The 23,578-nt window shown below is 49.6% G+C and overlaps 2 protein-coding genes across 17 annotated transcripts; one reads left to right on the forward strand and one right to left on the reverse strand.

Annotated features, from left to right (window-relative positions):
- Window positions 1-379: 379 nt before the first annotated feature.
- LOC113027929 (uncharacterized) lies at window positions 380-8,759 on the reverse strand. 2 transcript variants are annotated; one of them, XM_080305786.1, is made up of 11 exons: window positions 8,740-8,759; window positions 3,506-3,701; window positions 3,120-3,351; window positions 2,762-3,041; window positions 2,466-2,643; window positions 2,309-2,385; window positions 2,060-2,240; window positions 1,746-1,994; window positions 924-1,095; window positions 753-853; window positions 380-658 (listed from the first exon to the last, which is right to left on the reverse strand). In XM_080305786.1, the coding sequence occupies exons 2-11, from the start codon at window positions 3,603-3,605 to the stop codon at window positions 546-548; spliced, it is 1,683 nt and encodes a 560-aa protein (XP_080161912.1). In that variant the 5' UTR covers window positions 3,606-3,701; window positions 8,740-8,759; the 3' UTR covers window positions 380-545. The 2 variants fall into 2 exon arrangements, with proteins under 2 accessions (XP_080161912.1, XP_026033557.2); XM_026177772.2 differs by lacking the exon at window positions 8,740-8,759 and adding an exon at window positions 7,283-7,555.
- Window positions 7,685-23,286, forward strand: LOC113028350 (SUN domain-containing protein 1-like). 15 transcript variants are annotated; one of them, XM_080305777.1, is made up of 23 exons: window positions 7,686-7,825; window positions 8,770-8,858; window positions 10,407-10,577; window positions 10,652-10,845; window positions 11,115-11,141; window positions 11,336-11,620; window positions 12,749-12,886; window positions 13,697-13,771; window positions 14,425-14,544; window positions 17,500-17,598; window positions 17,793-17,868; window positions 18,004-18,050; window positions 18,264-18,478; window positions 19,848-20,105; window positions 20,389-20,481; window positions 20,562-20,635; window positions 20,747-20,885; window positions 20,987-21,271; window positions 21,405-21,489; window positions 21,573-21,688; window positions 21,848-22,015; window positions 22,088-22,180; window positions 22,609-23,286. In XM_080305777.1, the coding sequence occupies exons 3-23, from the start codon at window positions 10,474-10,476 to the stop codon at window positions 22,723-22,725; spliced, it is 2,808 nt and encodes a 935-aa protein (XP_080161903.1). In that variant the 5' UTR covers window positions 7,686-7,825; window positions 8,770-8,858; window positions 10,407-10,473; the 3' UTR covers window positions 22,726-23,286. The 15 variants fall into 15 exon arrangements, with proteins under 15 accessions (XP_080161904.1, XP_080161903.1, XP_080161902.1 ...); XM_080305776.1 differs by lacking the exon at window positions 7,686-7,825 and adding an exon at window positions 8,129-8,352; XM_080305774.1 differs by lacking the exon at window positions 7,686-7,825 and adding an exon at window positions 8,368-8,634.
- Window positions 23,287-23,578: the final 292 nt, after the last annotated feature.

Genomic DNA, 23,578 nt, shown 5'->3' on the forward strand with positions numbered 1-23,578 from the left:
AAAAAGTACAAAAAAACTTGAACGAAAATCAGAGAAAAATAAAATGATTCTATGATCATAATATAATTTAATTTTGGTTTAAGGTTCTACATATTTTACAAAACACAACATTATAATGAAATAATTATTTATTCTTATAATATAAATAATAACAATAATAGCTATTTATATTATTAGTCTTTAAAAAGATTGTATTTTATTTTGAAAGGTAGGTTTGGATGACTTCCGCACTGAAAGCGTCGCTGCAGATACTTCAAATGTTAAAAACATTTTGCAGTCAAAACCTGATTAGAAGAAAAAAAGCTGAATCAAACTTGCTGCCACTTCCTGTCCCACTCTGTGTTCCAGCGCGTTCCCACACAGACGAGCAGAGACCAGGTAAATAAGAAGTGCTTTATTTACAGATAAATAACAGCGTGACCAGAGAAAACACAAACATGTATTTAAATGTTCTTCAGTGGACTCATGCCGTGGTGAAGGCGGTTCCCTCAGTAACAGTCGGCGTGGATACGTTAGAGCAGTTTCCTCCTTCCTGCTCCGTGTCCTCAGACGGGCCTCAGGTCGTCGGGGACGGGGATCCGTTTGAGTTCGTCCACGTAGGTCGAAGGCTCCTTAAAAACGTCTTCAAACAGGAGCTTCATCAGCTCGCTCACATATTCTGGAAGACATGGAGGTCACTGTAAACCACACTGGTGTCAATAAAGTTGGAGAGTTCAGCCTCTCCTCTGTGTGTGTGTGTGAGCTGCACTCACTGGGTTTGGGCTCGCTCTGCTGAGGCTCGGCGGTGACCTCTGAACTCCTGTCTTTGTGTTTCTCTGCGTCCTCGTTGAAATGCATGGCGGCCAGGTACAGCCTGGAAACAAGATCCACTGTCACACAGGTGTTTGAAGCTGTGACATCAGAGCTGAAGCAGCAGCGTTTACCTGCAGAGCACGCCGACGAACGGGAAAGCGACGTTCTTCGGCGCGAAGCGGCGCACAAGCCAGTGGAAGCGTTCCAGCGTGGACGCCTGGTGGTCGTGACTCAGTTTCCCGACATCGGCGAGAATCCGCTTGTTGAGCAGGAGCTTCTTCAGCTTGTGCAGAGCCACCGAATCTGCAGCCACACAGGTGAGCACAGACACACCCACAGGTAAACAGTCAGCCAACAGCAAAGCAGCAAAGAGTTAAGCCACGCCCATCACAATAAATCAAATAATAAAACTGTTTGTTAATTGCCCTTTTAACGCCCCTCCCCCTCAGCCGAGGCTCTTAACAGCGAGTGGGTGGAGCTTGTGTCTAAGCTGACTATGTCAGGGGCGTCCTCTCTGTGATGTCAGCAGGGATGACTCATCTGAGCGCTGAGAGTGGACGTCACACCCTGCTGGACACATTTGAAAGGCCAGCAGTCACATGACTTGACCAGAGGTTTATGACATCATTACGTGCGAGAGGTCAAAGGTCACTGTTTACAGAGGGTTAATTTATTCGTCTTCTCTCTGCGTCTCTGGAGCTGAGATGAGTCACGCTACATCAGAGTCTGACTGCCGCGTTATTGTGGACACCGCCGCTGTGATGTCACAGGCTGGTTAGCCAGGTGAGCGGCTTCACCTGTCAGCCAATGACTGGACAGTTTAATAATCATACATTTTATTCGTGGGCGCCTTTAAAGCCCAGACTCTCCACCTGAGGCAGAGGCCATCTTCGCCCCGAGCAGGTGAGGTCCACATGCACAGGTGTGACTGGCTCTGATTGGCTGACACTCACCTGGCTGGAACCACTTGCTGGGATCCATGGACACGCGGTTAGGATGCGCGCACGTCGGGAACAGCGGGTCGTCGTGCGTGTGGACGTTCTGGATGTGGTTCACGAGGGATTTCCACTTCGCCACCTTCTCAGGCGCGGACGTGGAGGTCGTGGCGCTCCAGTAGACGTGGTTCCTGATGCTGGGCAGCCACCGCCGCACCAGCAGGCACTCTTTACTCTTCGCCAGCTTCTTCAGCTTCCTGGACAAACCTGCGGAGAAAAACATGTTAGCGTGTGTCTGACGGCTTATCGTCACGTGACCACGCCGTACCGACCCTTCTCCAAGTGCTGGATGTTATAGTAATGGCGGACGTTTCGCTTCCTCAGGTATTTCTGCACGCGCGCGTGGCGGTCGGTCACGATGTGGTCCACGCTCAGGCGGTTGACCTGGAGGAGATCGAGGCCTCGCCGCAGAGCCTCCGTCTCCACGTGCGAGCTGCCGCTGACCCCGGCGCTCTGAGAGGATAACCATAAACAGTCACGTGATCAGCTCTTACTTCCTGTTGGCACAGAGCGAGCGTTACCTGAATGAGCTGGATGTCGATGACGCTGCTGCTGCTCAGGTGCATCAGGGTGTAGCTGCCCAGCTTCCCGCAGTGTCCTGTCAGAGGAAATGACATCATCAGGCCAAAGTAACCACAAGGTGACAAAAACAAGACACTAATGATGGCGTTTGCTCACCCAGCAGGTCCGCCCTCATCCGCCCTCCCACCGCCACGCTGCCCTCGCCCCTCAGGCGCTCCATCAGCACCTGCTGGTCCCGCTTCCACTTGTGGTTGATGGCGGGCTCGAGGAACATGCGGGCGTGCCTCCTGAAGGTGTCGGACTGGAACACCTGGAGGTTCATGGCTCTGCACACCTGCAGGTGACGCACAGCAGACACGCGCCGTCATGGAGGACGTCTGCACGTGCGCACACTCGGACAGTGACGTCAGAGTTTTACCGTCACGTGTGCTCGGGTCAAAGGTCAAGGTTACCTTCTCCACGTAACTGAATGAGCCTCCGGTGAAATAAATGGCCGCAGACATCTGCAGGTTTCCTAGCGGCGTGCTTCCCGCCACTGGCTGGCTCTCCCACTTCCTGCTGTAGTCACAGCTGGGGCACAGCTGGCTGAAGGAGACGAAGGTGCCCATCCGCCGCCGCCGCACCTCGCAGCTCAACCCGCACACGGGACAGGTGAGGAAGAGGTCTCTGAGACAGCTCTCAAACACGATGTATTTGGGGTCGTTGTAGTGGGAGGGCGTGGCCTCCGCCTCGCTGTGTGGGTGGAGAACAGCAGGTCAGACGTTTGCTGCACAGACAGACAGGAACCTGCAGGAGGCGCCGGCACCTTACCGACTGTCGGGCGGCTCGCTCGAAGACTCGTCCGGCTCATACGGCTCGCAGATGGGGTCGTACTGGTCGGATGCTTCGGGGAGCTCTGTTTCCTCCTCTGGCTCCTCCCCCTCCTCTTCTTCCATCATTTCCAGACGTGGTCTCTTCGCTGGTCTGACACCCGGCTGAATCCCCGTCTCTGATTGGGTGGTCACCGTTCCCACGTTACAGTGTAAAACCGAGGCCTGTGTGGCTGAAACGCACAAAACACGTTTTACACTCTTTAAAACTGAACAAAGCTTCCTCTTCATCACAGTCCAAAACCTGCAGTTCCTCCACCAACCAGCAGGGGCCAGCAGTTAGTATGTGGCCATCTTTTACTTACAGTGTGTGGCACTCATACCCACCTTTGCTTCTCACGTGCTGCTTCAGCGTGTTGTAGGACAGCTGAGTGGCGGCGCACCTCGTAGATGGGGAGTAGGACGTCTGCGTGCCCACCGACACCATGTAGTGACAGAACTGCGTCGCCACGGAGACCTTGGGTTCAGGGTCGGTCTGACAGGCGGTGTTTCTGAAGCGAGTGAGGGGCAGCAGCACCGGACTCTGCTCACAGGAGAGAGGCCAAATCAGGGGTGCCCAATCCCGGTCCTCGAGAGCTACCGTCCTGCAGCTTTTAGATGCATCCTTGTTCCCACACACCCGAATCAAATGAATGGCTTGTTATCAGGCCTTTGCCAAACATGATGGCATGCTGAAGAGGTAATCAAACCATTTGATTCAGCTGTGTTGGAGTAGGGATGCATCTAAAAGCTGCAGGATAGTAGCTCTTGAGGACTGGGATTGGGCAGCCCTGCGCCAAATGATATGTAATGCACTACGGAGGACCCAAGGTGCCAAAATAAGTAAACGACTCCATAATTATTCATGGAATATTCGATTAAAACTGTAGACTTTAATTTTAAAAATATAAAGGACTCAAAGCGGAAAGATCAGAGACACTGGTCCACGTCGGCCATGTTGATGACGGTGCATTAAACGGTTTTGGCTGTCGCCCACATTTATGAACTTTGTGGCTAACGGTTCAGAGGAGGCGCCACGAGGAGCTGAAAATCTTTAAAACAGCTCAGTTAATGTTTCTGTTTTTTATAATTAGAATGTTGTTGTTTCCCTCAAGCAGAAGCAGAATACATTAAAGTAATGTAAACAAAAAAATATTAATATTATCATGTGGGGTGATGGAGCACCTCTTCAACCTGAGCCTGAGGTTGGGAAGAGTCCCACAGCTCTGGAAAACCTCCTGTGTTGTACCAGTGCCAAAGACTTCACGCCCCAAGGACCTCAACAGCTACAGGCCGGTGGCTCTGACATCCCACCTGATGAAGACCCTGGAGCGGTTGGTCCTGGCTCAGCTTCGGCGCCTAATAAGCTCATCACTGGACCCACTTCAGTTTGCCTACCAGCCTGGCATTGGAGCGGATGATGCCGTCATTCACCTCCTACATCGTTCCCTCGCTCACCTGGAGACCGCTGGAAGCACTGTGAGAATCATGTTCTTTGATTTCTCCAGTGCCTTCAACACTATTCTTCCCTCGGTTCTAAAGGACAAGCTGGTGAACTCTGGAGTGGACCATCACCTCACTACCTGGATCCTGGACTACCTCACCGACCGACCACAGTATGTGAGGACTCAGGGCTGTGTGTCGGACAGGGTCGTCTGCAGTACGGGGGCCCCACAGGGAACGGTTCTGGCTCCGTTCCTCTTCACCATCTACACTGCAGACTTCTCCCACAATTCCACCCAGTGCTTCCTGCAGAAGTTCTCTGATGACTCTGCAATAGTCGGCCTCATCACTGATGGGGACGACAAGGAGTACAGAGGTCTGACCCAAGACTTTGTGGACTGGTGCCAGCTGAACTACCTCCAGATCAACGCCAGTAAAACCAAGGAGCTGGTGGTAGACTTCCGCAGGCACAAGCATTCTCCACTGCAACCACTGAACATCCAAGGTATGGACATTGAGGCTGTGGACAGCTACAGGTACCTTGGTGTTCATCTGAACAATAGACTGGACTGGACTCATAACTCAGACGCCCTCTACAGGAAAGGGCAGAGCAGGCTGTACCTGCTGCGGAGACTCAGGTCGTTTGGAGTGGAGGGCCCACTCCTGAAGAAATTCTATGACTCTGTTGTGGCTTCTGCTATCTTTTATGGCGTGGTCTGCTGGGGCGGCAGCATCTCTGCTGGGGACAGGAAGAGACTGAACAGGCTGATCCGAAGGGCCAGCTCTGTTCTAGGATGCCCTCTGGACCCAGTGGAGGTGGTGAGTGACAGGAGAACGGCGGCTAAGCTGTCATCCCTGATGGACAACGTCTCCCACCCCATGCAGCAGACTGTGACAGCACTGAGCAGCTCCTTCAGTGGGAGACTGCGGCACCCACGGTGTGGGACGGAGAGATTTCGCAGGTCTTTCCTCCCCACTGCTGTCAGACTCCACAACAAAGACTTTAACTGATCAAGCACACACATCCATACATATGCAATAATACTAAGTGCAATAATCTTTTCTGTCATCGTTGTATTTTTACTCAGTTGTATATAGTATTTGTATTTGTATTCTATTTTTATCTTATTGTATATTTATTTTATTTTATTCTACTGTATATAGTATTTTATTTTATTCTGTACAGCTGTGTACTGTATTTATTCTTATTGTATTCTAATTTTTGCCTCATAACTTTTGCACTGTCCACTTCCTGCTGTGACAAAACAAATTTCCCACGTGTGGGACTAATAAAGGTTATCTTATCTTATCTTATCTTATTATTTTCAACCGTTTATTTTTACATTAATCGGCTTCATCGCAGATTTCAAATGTGTAACTGTTGACATGATTCCAACGTATTAAAATTGAGACTTTCCCCCAGACTGCAGGAGGTCCCAGGAGCTCTGCGGGGCACAGGTACAGGTAACGGACAGCAGAAGAGCCGCTGCACGCTCACCTTCACCTGACAGGTTTAACCTCTGCAAACAAAAGCAGGTGCAGCAGATTCATTTCAAACAAATAGCGAGGACTTCCATCATTCCCCAGCATGTTTAAAACATCAACAGAGAGCAGGACATCCACCTCTTGCTCTTCCATCATTTTTCCTCTTCTCCGATCCTTTCACTGCTCATACCGAGGCTCAGAACAGCTTTAGCTGCTCTTCTTTACCACGTCCGTGTTCAGCAGGTTGAGGAGATATTCGTGCCTGATGATGTCACTCAGACCCAACCGAGGTGTTTCTGAAGCAGCTGACAGACGAATGCTCAGAACGCCTCACCCTGCAGGTGTGACTTTGTCATAAATGCTGATAGTGCTATATCGATAAACAGCCAAATTATCGATACAGTGAAAGTATCGGTCAGGCTCTAACAGCACTGTACTGATGTCCAGCAATGATTGTGCACTGCACTACGTTTTGTTACCTTTCTTGCGAAGCAGTTGGTGACATGTCTGTGAAAAGTGCTATATAAATAAACTTTTACTTACTTACCAACTCTAAATACTAAAATAATTAAAAGGTTTTTGGAAAAAACATTGAGTCATTTCGCTTATTTTGGCCGTTTTGGTGCTCCATATACTAACTGCTGATCAGATCAGAAGTTGGGAGTATTTTTAAAATTAATTCTGGTTTTTAAAAAGAAAAAAGTACAGCTAAGCTAGCGCTGATTTACTGACACTTATAAGGTGTCGCTTTTATGAAAGGATGTAATGACACTTATAGGTTTGGTTTACACCAGTTATCATAGTATTGACAAATATGGCCAATACAATCATAGCATAATAATAATAATTATTGGTTTTTAACGACTGTTTAACAATACAACCTTATTTACGGAGTAACGGTCTTATTCTTATTATTAGTTTTTGGCATGTTTGAACCTCCACAGACGGTCACGGTTTAGCCGTTTATGTCGTTATTTTCAGGCTTTTTCAGTGTTTTTCTGATAAATTCGGTTTTTATTTTTTTATTTTTTATTTTTATTTTTTTACACGTTAACTGAGACCGTTAGCCCGGTTAGCCATTTTTGTTGTTTTTTGATCCCGCCGGTGGATTTAAACCGTTTCTACCGTCCGTTTCCCGGTGATCCGGGACTCGGCAGCTACTCGCCGCGGAGATCCCCGGGCTACACTGAAACTCACCGCCGCCGCTTTGGACTCCTCTACGTCCCCGTGGATGAACGGCAGCGCCCCGTCCTTCAACAACAGCCTGGCCGAGAAGCCGGCGTCATACTGGGCTTTGTTGACGAACGAGTCCTCGGAGAAGTGGCGCGAGCAGACGTACACGGTGGCTTTGGGCGGCCGCTGGTCTGAGAACAGGTACTGGATCCACTGCTGCCGGATCCGCTCCTCTTTGGGCAGCGCGAACAGGTTCAGCTTCCCCTCGCAGCCGAAGATGCATTTCTTGGGAGACATCCTGGTCCGAGTCCCGCTCCTGCACACGGAGCTGGAAAACTTCCCGAGTCCAAGCGCGAGGAGGAGGAGGCGGAGCCCGCTCCCGTGACCATATAAGGAAATCCCCGCCAGTTAAAGTCCACGCGGCCAAGAGGCAACCCCCCCCCAAAACGGTCGGAGCAGACGCAGGGAGTACTCAGATTACTCCAGCACGGACTGACCTCGTTAGCTGAGATTCAGGCCATGTTTCACGTTCCCGCCACCACTTTAACACCGTGAATGTGACAGCAGGTACAGGGTCGAACTCGGATGTTTCTGAAAAAAGTTGAATATCCTCAAAGTTATTTTAAAGTAGTTCCGTTAACAAATGATAACAGGCGAAATCATCTGTTAATGTGATGTTCTTTGGAAAATTTGTTTTTTCTGTTTTCAAACGTTCACTCACTGCAATAAAACAATATTTTAATGAAAATGTCTCTATACGTTGAACTCGGAGTGAACCATCTCAAATCAATATATAATCTTTTTCATAGAGCGTGTCGCACCTCCGGCCACAGGGGGGCGTAAATCACTGCTGGCGCTATAAAATGCCCCCACTGTAAACGGCTAGTGTTAAGTCTCCTGTCTGTTGTTAGTGTGAATGTGATCCCCTGAGAGGAGCTCACGGAGTCTGCTTTCATCGCTACGCTGCTAACCGGCAGGTTCTTAACGGGAACACCATTTAACTGTCTCCGCCAGCGCTATCTGTCGCTCGCTAGCTGCTAACAGCTAGTGGCAGCTTGTGGCCGACGTCTCTCCCTATCTGCCCCCCGCTGCGGGTGAGCACAGCGTTTTTCCTCTCTGTACCGTCCTGATTAACTTTTCTTTTTCTACTGTTATTTTCTGTGAGCGCTAACGCTGACGTTAGCAGAGCCACGGTTCGTTTTTCGCGGGGGTCCGCCCACTGTGGGATTTTACTGGCTACGCACAACATCATTTACGTGAGCTGACCGCGGATTGGTTGGAAGCTGACAGCTTGCAGTTAAAAGACTGCACACGTGGGCTCAATTGCAAACAAACAGAGCGGACACGCGCACGCGGGTGTAGAAGGGCGATTATATGTAAGTAGAGTAACGATGGTGATGGAAGGAACAATAAAGACACAAGAATAAAAATGTTGGGTTGTGTGTTTACGTGTTTCACCCCGCTGTGCAGTTGATAATCACCTAAAACACGCGATCTTATTTTCCCATCAGCCTCTCAGGTGAGGGCGCTCTCAGCAGGTGAAGGGGAAGCATTGCAGCGCCACCTGACAGCTCAGCAGGAAGTCGGCGTTTACCTGAAGGTGAGGGCTGCTGGGTAACTGAGTCTGAGGTGGCAGCTGGAGATAATGGATGATCCTCCTTTGTCTCGTCCTCGCTCTCTGTGCAGCTCCTCATTTGTTTTGAGACAGCTTTCTTCTAATTGGCTGCTCCTCTCAAACAGAAGGTTTGAGTGGTAGGTGGGTGGGGCTCTACGGTGAAATGTCCCCCTTTCTAAACCCACTCTCTTCTGATTGGCTGACTTCTGGACTCCAGCACCCAGTTTGACCACATAAAGAATTTCTTTCTTAGTTTTGAAGTAACATCCTGGTTATTTGGGGGGAAGAGGAACAGCAGGCTGAACACCTGTAAACACCCGAGCGTGCGAACATGTGGCGGGAAATATCTGACTTTATTTATTCAATAAAAATATCAGTGTCCTCACAGAGATAGAGGTGTGTGTGAGAGCAGCTGACTGACCCACAGACAGGAAGTGTAAGCAGGTTAAAGGTGAACTTCAGCTGCTGGCTGGATCTGTGTGTGTGTGTGTGTGTGTTAGAGTTGGTGTGATTTGTGTGTTTGTGGTAGCGTTGTTGGCGGCTCTGCCGGCCACCATGAGTGACGAGGACCTGCAGAGCTGGGGCTGGACTGACCTGTGTGTATGCTCGGCTTCTTTCTCTGCGCTGTTGTATGTAGGTCAGGTGTCTGATAAGGTTGCAGGGATTTGGTGTGTGTGTGTGTGTGTGTGTGTGTGTGTGTGTGTGTGTGTGTGTGTGTGTGTGTGTCCGTCCAGTATTTCAGGAAGAAGCGGTTTCTGTGTTCCTGCTGCGTTGCTGCAGCGTGTCTGCAGCTTAAGTGTTTCAGGACACTCGAGTTTAATCATTAAGCTGAAGCTGCTTTTAATCCAGAGTTTAATGAAGGAAACGAGTATCTGCAGCTCGCCGTTCGTCTGGTTAACACGACCCCAGACCTCCATCGATCTGCCTTCATATCACAGGAAATGCGGCTCGGAATACTAATAAGATTCCTCCGTACATGCTGGGAACTTTAACGTTTTTAATTTTATTAATCTGCATTTTATGGCTGACTTAGTGAGACTCTTATTATAAAATTAAAACCTGCTGGAGAAACCTGTTAGAATCATATTTGGGAAGTGTTGCACAGTTTTGTGTGTGTGTGTGTGTGTGTGTGTGTGGTCGTGTGTGTGTGTGGTCGTGTGGTCTATTGATCAGATTCATACATCATCACCGATGTAAACAAACAGTCTGTATAATTAGTTTTTTAATTGTAGACTTTTAATCAGATTCTTTCCTCTTTATGTTTTAACAGTTTTTTCATATTTAAAGGAAAAACGTTCCTCCTGTCAAGTTTCAGTGTTTTCTCATTATGTCCTTGTACATTTTAAAAGCTTACTTTGCATCTAATTCTTTTATCCATGATGTAAATATGTTTCTTACTATATTCTGTTAAAATGGTTTTCAGCTTTATTTGATCAGGTTGCTTAAATTGGCAACATTTTCAGACTTTGTTTCCATGAAGGAACACGCCTCTTCCTGTTCCTGCTCCCTCATCTTCCACGCCTGTCTCCTCAGCTCCACCTACTCGTCGTCGGACTCTGAGAAGGAGCTGCAGGTCACCTCCTTCCTTCGGGCGAGGGTCATGTCGAGACGCAGCCTGCGGCTCGATGAAGGCCTGCTGGACCGCAGTCTTCCTCGTGGCAGCGCTTCCTTTAGTGCGGGAGGAGGCGACTGGAGGAACAGCAGGTCAGTGTGGACGTCTGCTGAAGGTGCGTTCTGTTCAGGTCTGCTCCTCCTTCACCTCCTGCCTCCTTCTGCAGGTCGCTGAGGTCCCGTCGTTCCCAGCAGCATTCGGTCTCCTGCTCCGAGTCGCTCCTCGATGCGCCGCATAAACCTACCGTCATGGCACTCCACAACAGCAGCCTCCACAGCGTGGCGTCCGACGCCTCCCTGCTCTCCTCCCTGCAGAACGAGTCCTCCATCCAGGAGCAAACGCAGGTCGACGCGTTCTGGGGTACGAAGCCTGCTCATAGATTTATAATGATCTCTGTTTACAGAGCGCTTTGTGTAGTGCTTTTCCATGGCAACAGCACAGGTCATCAGATCCACAGATTCAATATTCTTACTTTGATTACTTTGGTCTGATGTTTTCAGTCGAAGGAAATGATCTGGGTTCAGTTCTGGACTCGTTAGCCTGCTATGTTGAGTTTGGAGCATCTGTGAGCACAAGGCTCGCCTTGTTGACCGGACCGACTCTAGTTTAACCTTGATCTTCCTCCTCAGGTTTGGACCACGACTCGGATTCCAAAGGTGAGCCTGCGCCCCCGCCCGCCTGCGCCCCCGCCCGCCTGCGCCCCCGCCCGCCTGCGCCCCCGCCCGCCTGCGCCCCCGCCCGCCTGCGCCCCCGCCCGCCTGCGCCCCCGCCCGCCTGCGCCTGACTCGTAAAGGCTTTGATAAGGGGACACGATGAGTCAGTTTCATCATGTCCTTGTGTCTGTCTGCAGAAAGCACCATCATCGCGGAGCAGGGCAGCGTCGCACTGAACAGCACTCTGATTGGTCTAGACACCCTCTGCAGCAAACACCCGGGCCAGGCCAGCAGGGTTTTCTGTAAAGACTGCAGCGCTCTGAAATCTGAGCCGCCGCTGGGTGAGAAGGAGGCCGGCTCCGCTTCCTCCAAATACACCACAGACACCTCCTCAACACTAATGGTGCCGCGAGCCTCAGAGTCCGAGGAACCAGAACCTTCTACCATTTACTACAGAGACAGAAGCCGCAGGAGGAGGACGGGTGAGGCAGACGCACGTGACGGTCTTTACTGTGGAAATGACCACATCAGACTTTTTCCTTTTTTTTGTCTGTAACGAGATTATAATACGACAGCAAAAACATTCTCGTATTCAGAGTAACAAAAACAAATCGATCTGTAGTAAAAATCTTTTCCCGTCATTCCTGAAACATTTCAAATCTCCAGAATTAAGACGAAGCAACACCTGCTGAGTTTCTGTTCCTGTCACTCTGATCAGTGTTGTTACAGATGAAACCACACAGCCAGCACAGGTTTACCACAGTCACTGCTCTCTGCAGCACATGCTTTATCAGGACAGGGCGCCGTCTGCTGCTACCAGTGTGTCCAGTTTGGTTCTGGTTCTGCACAAACGTAACGCTTTAGAGCCTCCATCAGCTCCATCAGCTCCTCTCTGCTGCTGACGCCTTCCAGGAGGTTGGAGTAGCTGAGGACTTTGATCTGATTAGTGGGTTAGTGATGAACATAAGCGGTGAATGTAAATCAGACTGATGAAGTTGAGGGTTCGTTTATATGCAGACGATTTGCTGCCACCATCAGGTCAGCCTGTGAACTACAACATTACCCACCACCATGTGACCCTGGAGGGGGACGAGAAACGACCACGCACGTGTGTTTCTGCAGTGTGACGTGGTTTCACGTGCAGTGACGGATATTTGAGGCTTAATTCTGATTATGGTGTCACTGAATGATCTGCCATTTAAAGGTTTTGAGCCTCAGTCTTTACTGTAGACGTCACAGTTCTCACTATAATTACTCATTTAATGACAGTGAAGCTGTGATTGGATGGCTGATGAGCAGTTTCTTTGACCTGCCCCTCGCTCTGCTTCACCTTCAGCAGGTGGAGCAGCTGACGGTCACTTATCAGCTGGGGGGGAAACGAGCCCGAGCAGAGACCGATTGCTCTGAGGCACCTGGGCAGGTGCTGGGGGGCGGGGCTCGTGCAGGCTTCCACTTTCATGAAGCTGTGGTTTGTTTCCTGGATTTAGGAATCAGCTGAGCGTCACTTCCTGTTCTGGGGCTCTGCTGGCGTGTTTGTGTGCGGCGAGCTCGCTCGCAGGTGTCGGGGTGAAGGCGCCGCTCGTTGACTAGTTGTGGTTTGGCTCTTCCAGATGTGCTGCAGCTGTGGCTCGACTCGTGTTGGCTGCGTATCAGGAGAGCCGCCGCCTGCTGCGTGTCTGCGCTGACGCACACCTGGCAGGTGTGTCGGGGGTTAAAGGTCAACATACAGCCCGATAATGGACACAGAGGTACTGACTGTCTGTTTACAGCAGGTGGGGGAATTTACCTGTGCACCTTTCTTCTTCACACACTGGTGTAAAACACATCTGCTTCACCTGAGCGAGGCCGCCGTCCAATGAAAGCACCCAAAATCGCCTCTGTGATCAGAAGAGCCCGTTTGAGTGGTTAGCAGGAACTCCCAGAATCCCTCAGCTCCCTGTGAATGACCCACCTTTGCCTGCAGAGGCAGCATTGCGTTACCTAAAGTGGTGCTCTTATGAGGAGGTGGTGTGAACTCTGTCCTTCAAGCTTCAGTACCTTTGACCTTTCTCACCCTTCACTTAACTGCGTTAGCTCCGCCTACATGACCCCGAGGGTTGACTAAGATCACCTTTTAGAACTTCTTAAAAGAGAATCTGCCAAAGTAGCCCGAGATCAAAGATGTCTGCCAACGGCCTTATGTTTGGATCTTCAGGAGGAAGAAGCACAGGCGGGCTTCATTAAACGCGGAGGAGGAGCTCCACCCTCACGTGTCTCTTCTGTGGTCATTAGACCTCAAAGGGTTTATTTCCATTTATTTTTAGTCACCTGACGCCTCCTCGCTAAACATCCCTGACTCCTCACGAGACCAGAGCGCGCTCTGGATCTCTGGACCTGCAGTCGCTGTGCTTCTTTCCAAATAAACAAATGGGCTGCACCTCTTCACTTTGGCTGTTTCCCTGGCAAAATGCAAATCTGCCCTCCGGCTGCTTGCAGCGAACATTCAGGCCTCGGCTCGGAGGTGGACGGTGGTGATCTGCCGCTCTCGGTGAGTCCTGACTCTGTTTCCTCTGTTTCAGTTCGACCCGGCCGCGGCGGAGCCATGAGCCTGACGGAGTCCAGCCAGAGGGAGCTACAGCCCAACGGATCTCTGTGTGAGCAGCACACACACCTCAGAGGGTTTAATCAGCCTGCTGTTCACTCGTTCATGATGCTGACACACACACACACACACACACACACACACACACACACACACACACACAGTATTTCATGTTGGACTTGTATGTGATGATGTGAATGGAGGGTGTAGCGTGTGCAGGCAGCAGTCATGGATACAGAAAAGATTGAATTGAACTTTATTTATAAAGCACCGAATCACAGCAGGGTGCAGATTTCCTTTCAAGCCGACTCTGTCTGTAAATGCATCGTCTCCACCTGCTGGTTGCTGTCTCTGTGCAGGCAGCAGGTGGAGTCTCACCAGAAAACTCCGCTGCTGCACCAACGCTGCCTCTGAAGTGGGCGGTGCTTTAACACTAATGTTGAAACTGTGTTCGTGGCGCCGGCTCAGAGCGGCTTTGCTGCAGCAGCGTGTTGTGAACAGTCGGGGCGTGACTGAAGGGTCACAGTGATCACCTGATGCGGAGGTCGCCGTGTGCACGCTCAGGTGTTCTCCGTAAACCTCGAGGCTCCACAGCCAAACTCGGAGCTTCCTGTTTGGAGCAGCGGTCACATGGTTCCTGTGTAGATGTTTCCTGTTGTGACTCCTGTGTTTTCTGTCGGTTAAACGCTCTGCTGACACCTACAGGTAACGACTGTAAGGACAGACGGCCTTCGCCGATGGATGCGGTCACGTCTTCTTCGTCCTCGTGGTCCTCCCTGGTTTCCTGTTTGTTGGGGTTCACGTGGAGCGCTGCTCTTTTCACAGGTTCAATACCCGCTCCGGCAGTCTGCGCTGCAGGCCGTGCAGATCGTTTTTACTCACATCCGCTCTGAGTCGCATGTGTTCAGTCGCAGCGTGAGGCCACAAAGCGTAAAGATGGTGTTGGCCTGTGATACAAACGGCAGCGCTGTCAGTCTCTTCTGTCTTTGAGTGTCTCTGAGCAGCTTGTGTAAGCGCGCAGCGGAAATACGAGTCGTAAAGATGCTTCAAAACAATTTATCTGACCCGTTATACATCCTGTGACTTCAAAGACACACACACACACACACACACACACACACACACACACACACACACACACACACACACCAGCATGAACAGGAAGCTGTGACGGTTTAAATTTGAATCTTATGTAAACAGAGTAAACGCCCTCCCGAGTAGATTTGACTTTGTGTTGCCGTGACAACCAATCGGACTCAGCAGCAGGGTGATTGGCTCAAAACTTAGTGATGTTAACAGACTGTATATAAAAGATGGGTGTCACTTGATGATTCTTTTAATTATTTGATTTGTTGTTTTCCTCGTCTCTGCCATTTGACTAATTAAATCAAAGTGTTTTATAGGGAAATTGTGAGCATTTGTTTTTGTGATGAACTAAACTTGAATTCTCTGCATTGAAAATGTCATGAATAGGGATGGGTACCAGTGTCCGGTGCCATCAACGGTAGTAACCAGACTGAAAAGCAGCGCAAATTTCGGTGCTTTATTTCGGTGCTTTTTTTTCCTGAGCTGTGATACACTTCTAGCCAATCATTTTACGTTTCCCAGGATAGTAGGCGGGCCCAGGTACGTACCTTCTGTTAGAGCAGAGCTACAGATTAAAAATGTCCAAGGCGAAGCGGTCAAAGTCTGGCTGTACTTCACAGCAAAAGATGCAAACTCAGCAGCAACAAGTGCTTTAAGCTGATACTGTGATACTGTCAAAGGAGGTAACACCTCGAATCTGATGAAACACCTGGCGACGCATAGCGTTTTTTTTTAAAGCCCAGAAATGCACCGTATTTGATAGCTTGCTGCGAGAACTCACACCGAGCGCATCTACTGCGGGTGTGGTGCCTGTTATGCAACATCCCCCAAAAACCCGAAGAGGAGAGTCCTGGCCCCTAGCCCTGCCAGTGTAGCAGAAATGATGAGGATGATGATGCAGCAGCAGCCGTTCTTCTCTGCGTGAGTAGCTTAATGTTGTTCCTGTGTAATTTACGTTGAGTAGGCTAACCACGTTATTACATTAATGCATGTAAGGTGAACTAGCAAACATCATCATAGCTACATGCGGCTGTCTTCTTGTTTGATGGCAGATGCTCCCTTCACCCTGGCCAAAAAGGCTAAAATGACCAAAGAAAAAGTGGAAAACAGCTGAACATGAGAGGTTTTTGGACAAAGTTTGTGTTTTTCCCATTGATTAAGCACTGCTTCCAGCCAAGAGTGATACCATATATGCCCCATAGCTGCAGAAAAGGCTAACGTTGTTATCTTTTTACAAAAATCAGCTGAACATGAGAGGTTTTTGGACAAAGTTTGTGTTCTCCATTCTTTAAGCACCGGCACCGTTTCAAAAGTACCAGTTTGGCACCGGTATCAGATAAAACCTAAACGATACCCATCCCTAATCATGAACTCTAATATCAGATGTTTACGTTTATTAATGACTCGGTCATTTCCGTTGCTGTAAAAGTCGAACTCAACATTTTTCCAGATTTGTTCGTGTTACATAACGTTTGAATCGATCTGCGTTGAAGAAACCGTGACGGAAGCAACCGGTAATAACGGCGTGCGAGCGCAGCGCTGTGCGGACGTGCTGCTGAGTCACAGGCAGTGTTGGTCAAGTTACTTGAAAAAAGTAATCAGTAACTAATTACTGATTACTTATTTTCAAAAGTAATTAATTACTTAGTTACTTTTTAAAAACACGATTTACAACCTGAGTAGCTGATAAAGTGATAGATCTTTCAGCCCAATTCTACTTTTTCTGCATAATCCATCATACAAAATGTAATCAAATGGAAAAGTCTCTTTTTAAAACTTGTTTTATCAGTTTTAATCTTTTAACTTTATGCATCAAGCAAAACATTTAATTATCTGCAACATTCTCTGACTGGAAGAAATTAGTTTAACATTTAAACCTATTTTCTGCACATTCCAGCTCATAAAATAAAATATTTTGTGTGTTTACACTCAGTCTTTCAAATAGATGCAAGTAAAACACAGCAGAAAATAAATAAAGTCACAGACTCAGCGGTCCTGTTGCTCTATTTTCACCTGTAAAGCAGGAGTGGGGTAGGCGGAGGTTTACCCTGGTGCAGGTGTGCCGCGGTCAGTGGAAGAATCCGCGAGTTTCTCTGTGAGTTTCCCATTACGTCGTAGCTACTCGGTGCTTGTTGGAAGTTTAGGGGTTTTTTGCTGTAAAAAGAAGTTTTCTTCCCACGCACAGCGGACACTAATGTTTTTGTCACTTTTTATGGAATCAAACTCAAAGTAAGGTCAGTACTTCCACGCTTTAAACGCTGCACGCTCATACTCTCTCTGCACTCGATATATGATCCATTGTTGATCTGCACACAGCTGCTGTCACTAACGGCGCACTCGCTTACGTCACTGTCATGAGACATTCTCGCAAAAAATCAGTTTTAGTAATGCAGTAATGCAGCGTTCCTACGGGAAAGTAACGGTAATCTAATTACCGTTTGCAATAGTAATCCCTTTACTCGTTACTTGAAAAAGTAATCAGATTAGAGTAACGTGTTACAAGTAACGCGTTACTGCCCATCTCTGGTCACAGGCGCGTCCACACGTTCCGTTTTTAAGGGCTGAGCTCACCGGAGCGTTTGGTTTGGTCAGGCCTTAAAAACCAGAGTGACTTTGGCCAAAATGGGCGTGGCCCGAGAGCGTCTGCAGCCGCTTCCCGCCGTGTTGACTGACCTTCCTCCTCTCCTCCTGCAGCTTCGGTTCTCTTTGACCTCGCTCAGAGAGCGGCTCGGGCCCTCGGGCCTCTGAGCAGGAAAGCTGGTTCTGCTTCGTGGACCGCCGCACGCTCTGCAGGTTAACACCGCCATGTGTGCGTTTGATTTGTAGCGTCTTTGCTCCCTGACCCAACCCCCAGCTGTTTGTTGCTTAGCTGCTCTGTCGTGTGTGTGTGTGTGTGTGAGTGATAGTTGGTGAATAAAATCCCTCCCTTGCCCCTCCCATCCATCTGAATCTGTGTTCTGATTGGCTTTATCGTTCTGTGTCTGCAGGTCGGACAGCAGGCGATGCCTTCAGGTGGCTCGACACACGGTGGCGTCACATGACCACAAACACACCGCTGAGCTGGCAAGTTTGAGCTGATTCATTAGGTTTTCTCATTCTGGAGTAAATCTGCTTCATCAGACCTGTTCGACCGCTCAAATACATTTAAGCTTAAATAGTGGAAGGAAGGTGATTAACCCATGGCTGACGTCTCTGCAGGTTTCCTGTCCTCCTGGTGGTTCTTTCTCTGCTGTTTCTCCTGTTCGGTGAGTTCATTGACTTCAATGATCTTAAATCACTGTTTAACAGCAAACGTGGACGATTCTCCTCAGTTTCCTAAAAGCTTCTGTGTGGCTCACAGTTGGATTTAAAACGCAGTCCTGCAGAGTCTGATGCTCGTTCACAGCAGGATTAGACAGGAACACAGCAGTCACAGCTGACTTTCAGGAAGTGATGTAACTGGACTCCTCCTTCCTCAGGTCTGCGCTGGTTTGGTCCAGCTGTTTTACAATTGCTGCTTCCAGCTGTTAACATCACAGAGTGGAGGCCAGCGGTCTCCAACATCCCCGCTCTGTCCTCTAACAGCTTCCTGTCCTCTGAGAGCCAATCAGGAGAGGGCGACGTAGATGAGTCAAAGGAGGCGGGGCTGCTTCACAGCAAACCTCCACCAGCAGAAACGGCAGCAGGAGAGGAGGTATGACCTCGAGGCTTTCAGCCGGCAGCAGATGAGGTTTACGTTTGGTGGTTTGTTTGTGCAGTCGAAGGGGAAAAACCAGCGCTGTGGTTCTGTAGAGCGCCGTCACTCTCTCAACCAACCTTCATCTTCTCAGGCGTTACCATAATGTCACTGAAAAGCACAGTCGCTTTTTGATTTACAGGAGTTACGCAGGGCTGCCGCGATTAGTCGACTATCAAAATCGTCAACGGCTAATTTAATAGTCGACGTTTGAAGCTTTGTAAGATCCCAAAAGACTCATTAATAGGTAGCAGGATTCAAGGGTGTAATAACGGACTGAAACAGGGATGGCAGCTGCCGTTAAACCAAGTAGAAGCAGCTGTGTCCGAATTCAGGAACCGCATCCTCCTGTGGCCGCATGTGTAGGCCGATTACGTTACAGCGGCACGACGAAGACGGTCCAAATTCGAAGACTCCGAAAAATGCGCCCTTCATTTCCCCAGATTTGAAGGGTGGGTCGGGTGTATACTTCGTGCCCCAACCTATCCCAGAATTCATAGCGCAGCCCAGCTCAGTTTCCAACAATGGCGGCAGCTAGTTAGTTTTAATATTACTCTTATTATTCTTTCTGGGTCACAAAATAAACGTTTAACATATTTTCATGGAGAATGTAGCTGTGTAAACCTCAAATATCTGCTCAGTTTATCAGGACACCGCATATTTTCAAAAGCGCTCCGACGTTTTCGGAGACGTCTGTTACCCACTAGCTCGATAGCTAGCCGGGAGCTAGGCTAACTAGAGCCGTGAGAACACCGGACTCCCGGCAAATTGTTTTCAAACCCACCGCCGTCTTTCGCTACTCAGGTTAAACATGATATATGAGTCACTTAGATAACTTAAAAATGTTATTGTTTGGCTTTTTTCAGTATTTTATTTGTTCCTGAGTAAATCGGTTTGGCTGAGATTAAAGTTTTTACACAGCTGAATAAACATCAAGCAGACAGCTGATCATCAGAAGTGTGAGATGCTCCAGAATTTACTCGGTTAGTTTATTAAACTCCACCGAAACAATCTGCACATTGCATTAAAATGTAATAAACTATCATCTTGTCTTTAAGTTATGTGCTAACTAAAAATAAACACTTACAGCTGTAAGCTAATGATAGTTATATAAGAGCAGATGCTGCCGGTGCAATAAGCTGTAGTTGTACGTCCAGTGGATGATGATCTGATTAGTCGACTATCAAAATAATCGTTTGTGGCGGCCCTGGAGTGACGCATGTTTATGGGGGGGAAAAAAACTGCAACAAAACACGTGCCTGAGGCCGGCGACAGGTTAGGATAAACTAACATGCATCCTGGAAGTTTACGAATGTGGTTGTTACAGGAAGTGGGGGCGGCGGCAGAAGATGCTGAGCGGCTCATTCGTCTGGAGCAGAGTCTGATGGTGCTGTGGGAGCGCGTGGAGGCCGGAGGACGGCGGGCGGAGCAGAGACACAGAGAGCTGCTCCGGCTCTACACCGGCCTGCAGCAGCTCTCGTCTGCTCAGCGCGACGGCGTGGAGGCGTCGCTGAGCGCTCTGCTGGACCAGCAGCTGTCCGAGCTCAGGAAACAGCTGGACGAGGAGAGGTGGCAGAGGGAGGAGGTGAGGATCTGCAGCACCATCACTGCAGTTAGCTGAGCTGAAGCTAGCACACAGCAGTAGCACCATCCACCTGTCAGTCAAATAGGCCACGCCCCTAATGATACAAACTATAACCCTTACTACAATTTAAACGGTTATAAAATGCAGATGTGATGGAGGCCATTATCCAGAGACCAGAACAGTTTCTGTATCGTGCTGTGAACGTTTAACACGGACTCACCGGGGCCCCCGCTGGACGCCGGAGGAACTGCACGTTACTGAAACATCTGTCTCGTGTTTGCAGGTTCGCCGGCAGGATTTGTTGCAGCAGCAGACGCAGACGTCTCGTCTGGATCAGCTCGAGCTGCAGCTGCAGAAACTGGTGGCCAAAACGAAGGTGAGTCACATGACCTGAGACGAGCTTGGCGTTTCACCTGTAAAAGCTTCAGCAATAAAACTGCTTCACTAAAACTGCAGGAGGTTCAGTGGAGACGTGAAGCTGCTGGATCTCTCCTCTCGCCCTCGCCGACCACACTTCCTGCTGCTGTCAGGTAACCTTCGTCATCATCACCTTCTTCAGTAGGTTTATCTGGATCAAAGAGAAGCAGCTGCTGATGCTGGTGCGACTCCTTCGTGGCTGACGTGTCTTTTTCCTCCTCCAGTGTTGACCGGCAGTCCCATGATGCCTTGCTAGCGGAGGTGGTTCGGTTGGAGGCGGCTCTGGGGGACGTCAGGCGGGACGTCAAGCTTCTGTCCAGATGTCAGGACAGCTGCCAACAGCTCGCCACAATCCAGCAGGCGGTGAGACACTCATTTTAACGGTCTCCTTCACAATAAAAGCCTCACTGAATGGTTGCTTTTAATGTGAAGGACCAGTTTCCTGTTCTGTCCTTTTTCTGTAGATTTTGGGGCAGGTCTCTGCTCAGGTGCGAGAGGAAGTTCGGGCACTGCTCTTCAGCAACCAGCTAACAGCGGGCGGAGACGCCGCCGCCCTCCCAGAGTCGCTCCTCCGGTGGCTCTCTGAGCGCTATGTGAGCGAGGCGGACCTGCAGGCGGCGCTGGCCTCTCTGGAGCTCAGCATCCTACAGAACATCAGCCTGCAGCTGGAGCAGCGGCGCGGCGAGGAGACGGTCAGAGAGCCTGTCCTGCATGCTGCTGAGGGCGTCGGGGCCACAGTCACCCAGGAGGTGAGGAGGCGCGGTCAGAGGCGGGCCTAAATTTACCACCTGAGGATGAGTTTGATAAACCTGTCTAACCTTCTGAGTAATGACCTTATTCACGCTGTAATAATCGCCACTCACGCCTCCCTCGTGTCCTCAGGATGTCCGTGCGGCGGTGAAGGACGCTCTGCGGCTGTTTTCTGAGGATCGAACCGGCCTGGCGGACTACGCTCTGGAGTCTGGAGGTCAGAATCCAACAGCGACGTCTGTGATGTCATGAACCTGCTGTAATGGTTTACCCAGTGTGGCTTCTGTGCTCGTCCCGCAGGGGGCAGCATCCTGAGCACTCGCTGCTCGGAGACGTACGAGACGAAGGCGGCGCTGCTCAGCCTGTTCGGAGTCCCGCTCTGGTATTTCTCTCAGTCTCCCCGAGCTGTGATCCAGGTAACTCATCCGTACAGTCATGTGGTTACGATATGAAGCCCCTCCTCTTTCTCGTCTTTGACTCTGTGATAGGACTTTGTCCTCCTCTCAGCGCTCCTCCAGATGTTTTTGCTCAGACTGATGAATCAGAAATCACCTGATCTGTGCTCTCTGCTGCAGCCCGACGTCCACCCGGGGAACTGCTGGGCCTTCAGAGGCTCCACGGGCTTCCTGGTGATCCGGCTCTCCATGAGGGTCCTGCCCTCGGCCTTCACCCTCGAGCACATCCCCAAAGCCCTGGCCCCGAGCGGGACGCTGCACAGCGCCCCCCGAGACTTCGCCGTCTACGTAAGAGAGCGATGGCGTGCGTTCATAAACCTGCTGCTCTGTAGTCTCTGTGTAACCTGAACGCTCTTTCAGGGTCTGGCTAACGAGAGCCGGGAGCGAGGCAAGCTGCTCGGCACCTACACCTACGACCAGGATGGAGACGCTCTCCAGACATTTGCTGTTTCAGTGAGTCGTGGGGCGGGGCTTGTGGTTTTAGCCTTCCTTAATGTTGGCGAGCCAGTCTGTCACAGTCGTTAACACTCAGCCTCAGAGGGCGACAGAAGCCTGTCAGATACCAGCTGCTTCACTTTGTCTCTTTAAATTTGTTCTTGTTTTTAAAACCGCACGAACGAGACGGCGAGACTGTCACATGACTGCAAAATATGACCTCACAGATCTAAATCTGGACACTCGCCCCATCAATGGAAAAAACCACAAACAAATGATCACAGGCAGGTTGGGGGTTAGTTTTGCAGAGCGGCTGCTGAGATGAGCAGAGTTATTGATCCAAATTTAAAGTTTTTTCTCCTTCGAGGCAGAAAACGAGTTTGTTGCCTGAAGTTCTCAAACATGTGATGTCGCTGCCTTTTCCTGTCTCTGTTTTGTCCCGTCAGGAGGAGAACGGCGAAGCCTTTCAGATCATCGAGGTCCAGGTTTTATCTAACTGGGGCCACGAGGAGTACACCTGCATGTACCGCTTCAGGGTACACGGGACGCCCGGCGACGTCTGAGCGCGCTCATACAGTCGAACTATTAGAATCGCGAGCGGGGTGGAGGCAGCGCAGAGGACATCGTAGCTCTGGTTCAGACTCGCCTCCTGCCCTCGCCACTCGCCACAGACATTTCCATCTGGAAGTGATCAGTGTTTCCTGTGGAAAAACAACAGTGTGTCATTTCTGTCAATAGTTAATATTTCTGTGTTTTTGTTTGACGTCCTGTTGGCTTTCCTGTTTTGTCTTTTATTGGTCCCTCGAGCGTCTGTACTCTGAGCTCAGGCGTTCTCACAGGGCGACCCGTGGACGAGCTGCCATGTTGATGCAGCACATGAACGGTCCTGGAAACGGCGCCGATCCACAGCGACGCGTTTACTGTCTCCTGGAAAAGCAGGCGACGTTCCCGCTCGAGCAGAATCGTTTAAAAGGGAGTTTGAGCTTTTTTTGCACAGACCGACTGAAACGTTTGAACCTGTGAAATCCAGCTGCTGTAATGTTCTCATTTTGTCTTCAGGTTAATTTGTTTTTAATCTGTGGTTTCATACTGGACGCTTCTAATAAAGATTTTCTTAATATACACTGTTTGTATCAGATGCATTTGTTTGAGAAGAGAAGCTCATCACAGCTGCGTCAGCAGTTCCCTCTCTGAGCTCTGCAGCTCCCAGTGAAGTGTTGGTTTCATGTCCGAGCTAAACCCACATCTTAGATGGAGGAATACTAAAATAAACGGTAAAGCTAACCTGGAGACCAACTGAAACTGAACTACGGAGAAAACAAACTAAAAACCAGATTACAGCAGGTGGATGATTAGCTAACAGACACGATGGTGATGACGCACAAACAGTTTGTGCTGGTTTATCCTTACTCTGCT

This window comes from Astatotilapia calliptera, chromosome 8 (assembly GCF_964374335.1).
Source record: "Astatotilapia calliptera chromosome 8, fAstCal68.1, whole genome shotgun sequence".
In the NCBI taxonomy this organism is placed as follows: domain Eukaryota; kingdom Metazoa; phylum Chordata; class Actinopteri; order Cichliformes; family Cichlidae; genus Astatotilapia; species Astatotilapia calliptera.

What these genes read in the sequence shown, in the direction of transcription:
- LOC113027929 (XM_026177772.2), bottom strand. Translation starts at nt 7,555, where the DNA reads ATGTCTCCCAAGAAATGCATCTTCGGCTGCGAGGGGAAGCTGAACCTG. An exon ending in GATGAGGGCGGACCTGCTGG is followed by an intron (nt 2,386 to 2,465) that starts GTGAGCAAACGC and finishes TTCCTCTGACAG; the next exon opens with GACACTGCGGGAAGCTGGGC. An exon ending in GCAGAGCGAGCCCAAACCCA is followed by an intron (nt 659 to 752) that starts GTGAGTGCAGCT and finishes CATGTCTTCCAG; the next exon opens with AATATGTGAGCGAGCTGATG.
- LOC113028350 (XM_080305771.1), top strand. Translation starts at nt 9,429, where the DNA reads ATGAGTGACGAGGACCTGCAGAGCTGGGGCTGGACTGACCT. An exon ending in GACCGCCGCACGCTCTGCAG is followed by an intron (nt 17,599 to 17,792) that starts GTTAACACCGCC and finishes CTGTGTCTGCAG; the next exon opens with GTCGGACAGCAGGCGATGCC. An exon ending in CCCGAGACTTCGCCGTCTAC is followed by an intron (nt 22,016 to 22,087) that starts GTAAGAGAGCGA and finishes ACGCTCTTTCAG; the next exon opens with GGTCTGGCTAACGAGAGCCG.